Genomic DNA, 12,719 nt, shown 5'->3' with positions numbered 1-12,719 from the left:
AAAGTTTCATAGAGCTTAGTTGAACGGTTTTGGAGTTATAGCCGAGATCAAAGGGAAACAGTAATTTGGTGTTTTTGAATAAGTTTCCATGGTAACAGAAAATACCAAAAAAGGTAGGTATCCAATAACAAAGGGCATAACTAAGGCATTATCCTGATATATTCAGAGCGTTTCATAGAGCGAAGTTATTACATCCCAAAAATATCTTATATCCTATGAAATGTGTTCGGGAGATGTTCCGCCGCTACAGTTATTATCATCATCAATTTTGCAAAAAAAAAAAAAAAAAACAACCAAAAAAAAAAAAAAAAAAACCATAATGATAATACCGTTGGCTAGCGAAGTTAAGTCGTAATAACCAGCGTGAAATTATAGCCTCTCGTGTGAAAAGACTAGTATCTTCGTTTTCCACAAGACAAATTAAAAAACGAAGATAACGAAATTGGACACGTCATTCACAATTAGTAAACCGATACAGGATTCGTGAGGCTTATTTTTAATTTATTTTATTTTGAGGAGTGTTATGTACCTGTTCGACAAGAACTATTGTCGTCCTGGGTACGACATACATACTTATGTTAAAAAATATATATGGTACATTCTACCCTACGTATAGCTGTGGTATATCTAGTGATAAAAGATAACTTCGTGAGATTATATCGGAAGATAAACTGGCCCTATAAATAAACTTTCCACTTATGTTAATCTTTGAAAAGGACTTCAATATACAAGTACAATTCTGATAACGTGCAGGTGATTAAACGGACTTTTTCGGGACCAACCATTTGTGGACAAGGATGTAAAACATTTTTTCCGCGTCTAGGATATAAAATTGAATTTCCTGCATTAAAAATACTTATTAGAATCTCCACGATAGAGCTTTACCTGCTTTACCTCACATATATTTGCACATATAAGAAAAAATATAAGTTTGTCTGTAGAACAAAATCTACTGTAATAATACTTCTGCTGTCAAAAATCCGTAACTTAAACGCGATTTCGGTCTCTTCATTAAAATGCTTTGAACTGAGAAATTCAGATATATTATACATTGTATGTTCATTTGTATAGTTTAGTAAATTCATTTGTAGTTCAATCCTTATTTGCGTTGTGATATATTTCGGATGGAAAATGCAATGAAGGTGAATTGAATTGGAATTGTAGAATCATAATGTAAATACATTATCTGCTTTAAATATAAACGTGTATCGTAAATTTGATATATACGCTGTTAAGGTAATTAAATTGGAACGAAATGCAAGACAACTAGCCATTCACAGCTTAATTAGTACTGGTAGATATTGACCAGAAAACATATTACCGCGAAATGACTGTACAGTAACCGATAAAACAATTAAAATGAATACGCTAAAATCGATGTAGTTATTTAATTTTTGCTGATAATATCTTCTGAATCAGCATCTAATCAAGGACGTATATATGACTTATAAATCCTTGATAATAATTATCAAATATTATTGTTCCTTAAATTAACAGACTTAATTTATTAAGAGTTAACTATTTTATCAATTAACTGGTTGTGGGTCATGTCGCCAAAACTATTTCGGAAGTTGTAATGTAAATACAAATGTGTATGAGCAATGTCTTACTAAACCGCACGCGGTGTGTCGGTAATGTTTAAACATAGCTTGATCGATTCAGTTTTGAGATGGCCCCCTAAACTGCTTCAGATAACACGACAGCTCATAAAACCGGAAGTGTGACCGTTAACCAAAGATCAAAGTTTTAATCGCCGTTTTCTTATGTGTGTAAATGAGACCATCTTCATCATAAAATGAGAAAATCGGATATTTTATTTATATTTGATATTTTACGACAACTTTGATCGCTAACAGGAATTTATAAAATTAGTTTATCAACAACAAGTAACTGAGGGGGCGTTTCCACAGCACACCAACATAGTTATATATGATATCACGGGTATATTCGATGGATTCTAATATGTGAGAAAAGAGTTGTTTTACTGAAAATTTAACAGTTTTAGACATGATTTACGTCGGGCATACGGATTTCTACTGGACCTGAAATTGTAGGAAAAGGAATCTCTAAAAGTAAGTACACTAAGCATCACAAATAACTATGGCATCTACGGTATCATCGATCATTCTAATTGTATGTCTATACTATTATTATATAAAGAGAGTTACATGTTATATATAATGCCTATCAATACACTATATTGCCCTTTGTTTTTCATTTAATTTCTGTGATGCCACATACACACTAATTAAGGTAAAATACTCCTATACACGTATATAGTGATGGGCGCGTGTCATGGATTTGACACGCATCGTCCATATATGTGTACATACATACATAGTACAAGCATAACACCATATATTATGCAAGATATTTGTAAGATCGTCGTGATTTATTCTTGATTATATATGAGCACCAGTTGCATACATATACACCATGTATGTAAATATCTAGCCCGAGATACTCTTGCCCTGACACCAGACTTAGACATTATGACAGATAGATGTCTGGTTTAGGGCCAGAGCGCAGTCCTATATCAAAACGTGGAATAAGCCGACACCGTTTGGTATCGGACCAGGTCATCTCCGATTTAGCTACTTACAAAATATTACCACCCAGAATCGCCACTTACCTTGGTCTTTTCAACAAATGAATAATTTACCTACTCATAGCCATCCATTTCATCACGCATGCACGTTCTATTGTGTCAACACAGTAGTTTCTTTTCCGCAACTTTAAATTTCCCTCGTCGTCGTCGCCATTTTCTCGTAGTATGCAAATCACCTTTAATCTCGACGGATTGCTATATTTGGGTAGATATAATATTCATTTGTTGAATAGACAAAGGTTAGAGGTGCTTCTCGGTGGTCAGTCTGAATCGGAGATGACCTGGCCCGATACCAAACGGTGTCGGCTTATTCCACGTTTTGATATAGGACTGCGCTCTGGCCCTAAACCAGACATCTATCTGTCATTTATGTCTAAGTCTGGTGTCAGGGCCAGAGTATCTCGGGCTAGTAAATATCGTGATATCGCTTTACACGGGGTTGCGGATGTTCTTACCGAACGCATGGTCCAGTTCTTTGTTGGAGGCAATAAAGATCTATTTCCGATTAAATCTGAAAAAAATAGTATGAAACATTAATTATTATCAATAGAACTTGCGACATTTTTCATATGCTCTCATTAAACAATTATTTGTTGAAGATGGGATTTGAGAATTAGTTACAGTTTATATAATTAAAGACCAACCAGATCTAGCTGTGCTCTAAGAACAGTTTTAGACGTTTAAGAGACCAAATTTTGATCTAGACCTCTAAAACGTCTAAAAATGGTCATAGGGCACTCTGGTTGGTCAATAATTAAATAAACTGTATGTAATGCTCAGATCCCTATGGTGAAACCTGATGAACGTGTGCCCTTTATTTCTTGAGAAATCATTTTAGCTTACAAATTTCTAGATCATCCAATTAATACAATATCCCTATTGACTTGCAAACATAAAAAAAATCAAACAAACTTATTCAAATAATATGAACAGAACTTAGAAGATTATGTATAGAACATTTGTTAATATATGTATATATATAGACATTATCAGTCCGTGAGAGGACTGTAAACAAAGCTAAACGTAACAATAACGCATTATCTGTATACAGATAACAAAGCTGGTGGCGCATTGTTGCCATCATGCGGTTGGCTAATTAGGCTTAACGTCCTATTAACAGTTAAGGTCATTTAAGGACGGCCTCCCTGCATGCGGGATGTTATGTGTGTATAACATTTGTACTTGTGTTTGGTAGGGGAGAGTAATATAGAGTTTGGTATAGTGCATTTTCTCATTGGAGAATGCCATCAAAGACACCGGACAGCACGCCCCACTCACCTGGCCATACCGCAGTCTCCCAAAACACGCCCCACCCACCTGGCCATACCGCAGTCTCCCAAAACACGTACCTCGCACTTCACACACGCTACTCACCGTATACATGGGAGGCCGTCCTCACATGACCCTGGCTGTTGATAGGACGTTAATTATTCAAACAAATAAACCTAATTTAATTTATTAAATCTTGTTTTTCCGCACGGTTCCGTATATTGCATTCAATAATTGGAAAATAAAAATATATATGCAAAATATAAAGAAAAGGGAGAGAGCCTTGTGGTACACCTGCGAACGTAGCACTGGTTATAGATAGGGTCTTGTTACATAGGGGTACCAAGAACTATGGACCAAGATGATAACCCTGTTGAACACCAGGTTGAAAATATGGTCTTATTACAGGAATCTATTTTATTTTCATTCTTTATAGACCACACATTCAAGCGGGTGTACTGCAAGGTTTTACTCTAGGGACACGGTCCTTGGGAGGCTTATGACACATACATCATGTTTTTCTGAAATAAGTTATTTCCATTTCCACTGCATTATTTCTATGTCACTCTTCAGGCGTCACATTCTATATCAGGGGCGTAGGAAGCGGGAGGGGGCAGGGGGGCAATTGCCCCCCCCCCCTCTGTTCGCCGGGACGGGAGGCAAACATGTCTTTTTGCCCCCCCGCCCCATTTTCGCCAAGTGAAATGTTCTAAAAATGCATATTTCAAAGAAAAAAGGGTCCTCCTGCACATTTTTGTACTTCGTTTGAGAAAACTTTTCGCTGCGCGGCGCGTTCCCTAAACCGTTCAAGCACCTAATGTTCAAACCTTTAATAATTGAAATTCAATACACACGAACTAGACTAAATTGTCTATCAAGGGATTATATTATTTCAAAAAATGCTTCTTAGAAATTAATTTGTTTAAATGTCTTAGTAAGGCAATCAATTTATTTGCTATTTTGAGTTACACACAACAGTGTGTCGATGGTTTGAATCCGGTATGTTCAGATCTAGCTGAGTTGCAAAATGGTATGACGACACTCACAAATTACCATTTCTCAATGCAGGTAACTTTAAATCGGCAAAAAAAATTATCGTGTAAAGAACGTTTTAAAATAATCAAAATACATCCATTCCAAATTGTAATATTTTTTTGTCGGGGGAGGTCCCTGGACCTCACAAACAACAAAATCTCGCGCCTTCGAAGCATGCAAATTCATCAAAATACATCGTAAAACTCATCTCAGCCATTCTTAAATCCTAATTTTTTCCATGGTCCAGGACCCCTCAAACAACAATATCTCACGTCTTCGGTGCTCACAAATTCATCAAATACATCGTAAAACTCATCTCAGCCATTCTAAATAATAATTTGTTTCCCGGGGGAGACCCCCGAACCCCTCAAACACAAAAATCTTGCGCTTTCGGCGCTCGCAAATTCAACAAAATGCATCGTAAAACTCATCTCAGTCTTTCTTAATCGTACAATTTTTCCCGGGGGAGACCCCCGGATCCCCCACACACCTTAATCTCGCGCCTTCGGTCTCCGCAAAATCTTCAAAATACATCGTAATACTCATCTCAGTAATTCTAAATCGTAATTTTTCCATCAGGGGATACCACGGACACCCCCCCCCCAAACTCGCACGCTAATTTTCGTATTCAATAATTTCCTGTTAGCTACCTCACTGTCTATAGATGAGTACAAGGATTATATGTAATGATACCAGCCCTGCAGGTAGGGCGTTAGAATTGTACCTGCTGCCCCTATTGCATGATCGTAAAAGGCGACTAAATTTAGGATCTTATCTTTTCTCTTCTTCCTAACTGACTTTATCTTCCCTAATGCCTCCCTTGGCACCGCCTCACTTTTGGCCTTGAGTTGAGCGTTCGCCCCTGTGAGGAAGGCTCTGGGTTCTGTCCCCTGGCCGAGACACACCAAAGTCTATAAAAGTGGTAGTTTCTGCTCCTGCTTAGCGCTCTGCATACAGGGAGTGGGACGACTGGTTCGCCCGTTGTCAGTATGTGACCGGGTGGGGTGTGTTGCTTGGTGTCTTTGGCGTCATACTTCAGTGATATAGCACTATAAAAAGGGCAACAGTTCCACTATACAAGAAGACACAACATGAATATACCGCTGTCTCCCAAAACATGCACCTCGCACAACATACACGCAACACACCACATACATGGGAGGCCGTCCTTACATGACCATAGCTGTTAATAGGACGTTAATTAATCAAACAAACAAACAAACAAAAAGTAATGATACATGAAAAAAGTATCTGTGAGTGCGTGGCGCGCAAGCGGAGTGGGGAGGGGGGTTGGGTTGGGTGTTATGTAATATTGAGGACATTTACACCCCCCCCCATTACGTTTCATCTTCCCACGCCACTGTCTTGCCTTCTACATGGCAAAGATAACAATAAATTGGAGAGAGCGAGCAAAACGTAGCACTGGTTGGAGTCAAGGTCTTGTGACAAAAAGTCGTCTTTGGTAGCATGCTTCAGTGATATAGCACTTTAAAAAGGACAACAGTTCCATTATACAAGAAGACACAACACGAATATACCACAGTCTCCCAAAACAGACGCTGTGAACGACATATACGCCACACACCGCATACATGGGAGGCCGTCCTTACATGGCCCTGGCTGTTAATAAGACGTTAAGTAATCAATCTGATTAAAATAAGATCCTTATAACGACTCCGTTCAAAAGAGGACATGACAACAATCTGATCAAAATACAGATTCTTATTATCACTACGTTTGATAAGAGGATCTGACAACATTCCATTAGGAGTCGCGTCCAGATGACCTATGGAAATGGCCAATCAAATTGGCACTGCCAGAATCTTGACAGGGGACGAAATCATTTGATGAAGCTGTCCGAAATATTTTCGTGTATGTAGTCATCTCGCCCGAAGAGCACAACAACGCTAAATGTATATGTATACTGGGATGAAATAGCTGTATCACTTGACGTACCAATGTATGGAAATAAAACGTCCTATTAACAGCCATGGTCATGTAAGGACGGCCTCCCATACATGTAGTATATAGCGTGCGTGAAGTGCGTGATTTAGGAGACTGCGGTATGTTTGTGTTGTGTCTTCTCGTATAGTGGATTCTGTCTCCTGGCCGAGACACACCAAAGTATATGAAAGTGGTAGTTTCTGCTCCTGCTTAGCGCTCAGCATAAATAGGATGGTACGACAGGCTCCCTGGTAGGGTGTGTTGCTTGGTGTCTTCGGTGGCATGCCGCAGTGATATAGCACTATAAAAAGGGCAAGCTTACCACTATATAAGAATACACAACACGAATATAGCACAGTCTCTCAAAATACACACCTTCACTATACACGCGAAACACACCGTATACATGCGAGGCCGTCTTGCGTGACCCTGGCTGTTCATAGGACGCAAATTTAACTAAGCAAACAATTCAATAAATGAAAATGGTAGTTTCTACGTAATTACAATTTTGGTATCATATGCGATACATATTTGTATGTAGACTGGTACGGGGTATTACAGGATGTAATGGTAATATCTATTTTTATCGAAAATGGCTGAATCATGTGTAAATATATAAACATGAAAGATCACCTCACTTGTGGAACTGATTTCTGAAGTGAATAGATGTAAGCTATGATTCAAGAGTTCGGTACCATCACCTCGGGTTACATCGATGTCGCTTTAGACATTTCTGGTAAATAACTATTGTTGATTGTTCTGACATTCCAGTATTGTAAGACGATGCGAATGTATTTAAGTATGGCATGGTGTAGCGCATTGAACCAATAACATTTAAAAAGCTACGACTGTTGCTAAATATGAACTTCTGCTTTTTGGAGTAGAAAATTTCTATTTGAATTCTCTTTGCTAATCACATTTAGTAAATATCACCAAAATGCCAATGTAAGGAAAACAAACTTTTTGGGCATCATCTGTAATTTTTTGTTGTTGTTGTTGTTGTGATTTTCCATATTTTCTACGTTGTAGTTTATAATACGTGTTAATATGTAAATTCAGACATATACTGTATCTATCTTCATTTTCTGACGTTTGTTGTATATAAATATTTTATAAATATGTGCTAAAATCCCATTGTTATCGTTGTTACCCAATAGTGGAATCATTTCCAAATATATGTACGAACGTAATGCTTGATTTTCTTGATATTGCTTTAAGTCATATAGAAACTACGCTCATTTAGTGATGCTTTGCTGTATGTCATGGTTGGAGTATGTTTAGAGCATGTTTGGTGTTGGGAATCCGTGGTACTAGAATGTTCAAGCTGTATATCAATACGGAAACTACTGGCTATTTCATAAAATGGTGATATTCGGTGTCTTTGATAGATTACTTCAGTTGAAGGATTTACCACCAACAAAGAAAAGTCTTAAAATGTTTTACTACAGTTTCTACATTGTGTGTAAATTATTATAATTCAGTCTTACTTGTAAGGAGTATTTTTATTGGCTTAATTTTTTTTTATCAACCCATAAAGTAAAAAATGGCGTCGCCGATTGTAACGTCGCTTCTGATTGGCTGAGATGACGGTATAATAATTTCATAGACAAAAGTGCCCCAAAATGATTTTTTAGGGATGTTAAGTTTATATTTTGCCAGCTGATGCGATGCACTTGGTTTCCACGTGGGAACTGCTTACACTTTCTTTGAGCTCAACTTCCGTGAAATAGCACGAAGTTTCGTAACAATAACGTTGTTACATGGTTATCTCAAATCAATCGATGTATATTTGTAATACTTGTTATTGTATTAGGAACAATTATATAACTTGAACAAAAGTCCCATTTTGAGTATACATTCAAACGAATGCCAAAAAGCCAACAGTTTATCAATGATGACAATGATATATATATGTAATGTACACATTCAGTCCCTTAAATGTTTAAAGATATGTGTGGAAATATATATACATATGATTAGTGCCAAAACTAATAATTATTGATTTTGTTTGTAGAAATGAACGACTGGAATTCCTCATCGTCTTCCGCTGCCAGTCGGCCCGGGGGTGGGGGTGCCGGAGGGGGCGGTGGAGGTAAAGCCAAACAGATAAAGTTGGTACTACTGGGGGAATCAGGAGTAGGGAAGTCTAGTATAGCCCTGAGATTTGTACGGGGAGAGTTCAACGAGAACGGGGAGACTACAATAGGAGGTTAGTGCAACAAAAGGACATATCAAACGGACAATAGCACGATCCTAACATTTATTGTTCAATATAGTAAATGAATTATCGTTCAATATAGTAAATAAAGAACTGTTTCGATAGAGATGGTATTGGATATGAAATAAGGATCACTGAAATATCAAATATAATAAATGTGTTTACAAATTTGATAGTAGGTACTTGGGACGTCTAGTCAACTTTGCTAGCCATAGGTATTTAATCCGATTCTCTTCCTACTACATTGTACTAGCAAGAGCGCTCGCCCCTGTGAGTAAGGCTCTGGGTTCTGTCCCCTATCCGAGACACACCAAAGTCTATAAAAGTGGTAGTTTCTGCTCCTGCTTAGCGCTCAGCATAACGGGAGTGGGACGACTGGTTTGCCCGTTGTCAGTATAATGTGACCGGGTGGGGTGTGTTGCCTGGTATCTTCGGCGGCATGCTTCAGTGATATAAAAAGGGCAACAGTTCCACTATACAAGAAGACATAACACGAATATACCGCAGTCCTCCAAAACACGCACCCTGCACAACATACACGCAACACACCGCATACATGGGAGGCCGTCCTTACATGACCATAGCTGTTAATATGACGTTAATTAATCAAGCAAACAAACAAGGAAGAAAATCGGATTAAATACTCTTGGCTAGCGAAGTTGACGTCTAGTATAAAAAATTGAGTTAGATATTCATTTCATAGTAATCTGTATACAATTGGATGTACATAAGATAGATAAAGGTGTTTGAAACTTATGTTGTAAAAACAAGCGTACATGTTGTGAAATTAATTGCTAAAAAATTCTTTAAAAGTTAAATTTCAGCGTATTTCAATTTCGCAATCTGACTATAAAATTATATGTTATTAAACCATATCTTATAATTTGCTGTTAAAATATTTATGATCACAACAATATTCCGCTTAACCTAGACGATATCATTTCCGTGAAAATTTGAGCTATATGGTATATCTGAAGCATATACTTATATTCTGTATTATAGCTGCCTACCTGACGAAGACTATTAACTGCCAGGGATGCCCCATCAAGTTCGATATCTGGGATACTGCTGGCCAGGAGAGATATCACAGCCTCGCTCCCATGTACTACAGGGGCGCCCCTGCCGCCGTCGTCGTGTATGACGTCACTAATGTAGTAAGTCAGTTCATCTTTATACCAGATGCTTAGATTATCGTCCAGAGGGTAATATGTTCAGAACAGAGGTCGATGTGTTCATACAATGCCCCAATACTCTCAGACTCTCAAATGTGATAAGATTAGATCATACTAGGTTAAAATAAACGATCAATACATATGATCTGAGAGACGTTAATATATTTTGACCAATTGGTAGAAACAGTTTTCCTAAAACAATTTTTTATAATTTACCAATGCTTTCCGATGGTTAATTTTGGTTAAGCAATGAAACGTACTATGTGAAGGAACATTAATGAGACCTGGAAGGCCTTGTATAAGCATGGACATGTTTTACGATACCTAAAAATCATTTTGTTTGAACACAATTGATTTATATTACCAGTGTACAGAGTCTTCCAATTCTTTATAGAATTCATACAACAAAGCCACGCTATGGGTGAAGGAGCTGATGCAGCAGGCTAGCGCTATGATGGTGATAGTGTTAGCGGGGAACAAGGCCGACATGGTCACCGATACCAGATGTAACAACGAGGTATACCTATCATATACTTCGTCACGTTTGTCGATTATTTGTTTACATAGATGGATGATTCGTTAAGGAGTAGCTATTGGTTTTTAATTTATACAAAAGACTTTTGAAATGCAATATCTGTCTTGAACATCGTGCATTTGGTTTTCTAGATATGTTCGTTCTTTCTTTCTGACATAATTTCATTTAGCAAATGTATCTGGCTAGCTGGATCGTACGTTTTTGCACTTGTTCAAAATTTATCTTAAACTGGCAAGCAGAGTTAATGATATTGATAAACCCTACTAAATTACATTTGTACATTATAAATTGTGAAAATGGATAGATTGTTTTTTCTAAATGCCCTCTTTCCCTGCTCCCTTGGGTAAATATTATTTATAAATGTACCATGTTGATTATTATCTCGGAAAGCAAAGTTATCCCGGAAAAAGATAATTTAAAGAATCTTCAGAATCTATAACAAAACTGTTTCACAACAAGCTTCCTCCATTTCCTACATTGTTTTCATTTCCAGGAGGCTCGCAAATTCGCTGCCGAAAACAAACTTTTATATGCTGAAACGTCTGCGAAAACTGGGATGCATGTAGATGATATATTTAACCAAATCGGTAAGTCAGTCGGTATTAGGTAATTTGTACATTTAACATTCCATTGGTAAATATAACCTGGTTTATTGGCTTGTTGATTGTGTTTAGATGCCTTATGAACAGTTAAGGTTACGTAAGGCCGCTGTATGCAATGTGCTATACAAGTAAGGCGAATATACCGCTGTATGCAATGTGCTCTCTGTATGCGTATCTCTAATTTGACGGCCCTGCAGGTAGGGCGTTAAAATTTTACCTGCTGCCCCTATTGCATGATCGTAAAAGGCGACTAAATTTAGGATCTTATCTTTTTTCTTCTTCCTAATTTCCTAATGCCTACCTTGGCACCGCCTCACTTTTGGCCTATAGAGATGAGCGTTCGCCCCTGTGCGGGTGGGGTGTGTGTTGCTTGGTGTCTTCGGCAGTATGCTTCAGTGATACAGCACTATAAAAATGGCAACAGTTCCACTATACAAGAAGACACAACACGAACATACCGCAGTCTCCCAAAACACGCACCTCGCTCTAATACACACACGCTACACATTTCATGCATGGGATGATGGCCTTGCATGACCCTAGCTGTTAATAAAATGCTAATCAAACAAACAAACAATACAAACAAACAGACAGGCTGCGGAAATATTGATGATTCTTGGATGTTAATAGGACGTAACTTTATATAACAAGCCAACCAGTTTGGCTTGAAAATGCATTGCTATCATCTTGTAAGTACAGTATGGACGTCACCGTTTGTAACAATGTGTCAAGTTGGCTAATATAACGGCTCCGTAATGGTTTCATTGAATAAAAGAGTCCCACAACATTACTATATTTATTAGAAATGAATCTGAGTGAATTTTCGTTATTTAAAATAAGCCACTAAATGTCATTCAAGTTTTATGTAAGATTTAAATGAACTTCTCTGATTTGTTACAGGGAATGTGATAGCCAGACAACAGTCCCCTGTCGTTAGTGCTAACGAGGGGCGTGGCAATGTCAAACTCACGAAGGTGGAGCAGAAAGGAAAGGGCTGTTGTTGACGCAAACAACAACGAACCATAGACATTTTTATTTATGTTTATTTATAGAGTTGGGCAAGGTTGTTCTTAGATTCTATATGCTTCTATCAGAAGAAGCAATAGATTATCGTAATCGTTAGAGGATAAATATCGGCATAGTTTATTTATTTTTGTTTATTTAACACAATCCAATCATGTTCAGAGATGTTAAATGATCATGATAATGTTCAAATGTTTCAGACCTGTGTTGACCGACTGGAAATGTTAATCAGTTCATAGATCCCATGGGTAATCTTAAAAGACAGGTTTAACTGTGTTTTGTGATCAAAACGTGAAGGGCAACATAAACCTGA

The 12,719-nt window shown here is 37.6% G+C and overlaps 1 protein-coding gene across 1 annotated transcript; it reads left to right on the top strand.

Moving 5' to 3' along the window:
• The first annotated feature begins 1,684 nt into the window (after positions 1-1,684).
• LOC138310916 (ras-related protein Rab-5B-like) lies at positions 1,685-12,706 on the top strand. The gene is made up of 6 exons (XM_069252240.1): positions 1,685-2,072; positions 8,871-9,065; positions 10,077-10,228; positions 10,641-10,763; positions 11,275-11,368; positions 12,284-12,706. The coding sequence occupies exons 2-6, from the start codon at positions 8,873-8,875 to the stop codon at positions 12,385-12,387; spliced, it is 666 nt and encodes a 221-aa protein (XP_069108341.1). The 5' UTR covers positions 1,685-2,072; positions 8,871-8,872; the 3' UTR covers positions 12,388-12,706.
• Positions 12,707-12,719: the final 13 nt, after the last annotated feature.

The sequence above is a fragment of the Argopecten irradians genome, chromosome 16 (assembly GCF_041381155.1).
Source record: "Argopecten irradians isolate NY chromosome 16, Ai_NY, whole genome shotgun sequence".
In the NCBI taxonomy this organism is placed as follows: domain Eukaryota; kingdom Metazoa; phylum Mollusca; class Bivalvia; order Pectinida; family Pectinidae; genus Argopecten; species Argopecten irradians.
Note: the sequence above shows the minus strand (reverse complement) of the source record. Positions and strands in the feature narration are given on the sequence as shown.

Coding starts and splice junctions, on each gene's coding strand:
- LOC138310916 (XM_069252240.1), top strand. CDS start 8,873: ATGAACGACTGGAATTCCTCATCGTCTTCCGCTGCCAGTCGGCCCGGG. Junction 10,229..10,640: donor TGTATGACGTCACTAATGTA/GTAAGTCAGTTC, acceptor AATTCTTTATAG/AATTCATACAACAAAGCCAC. Junction 10,764..11,274: donor ATACCAGATGTAACAACGAG/GTATACCTATCA, acceptor TTTCATTTCCAG/GAGGCTCGCAAATTCGCTGC.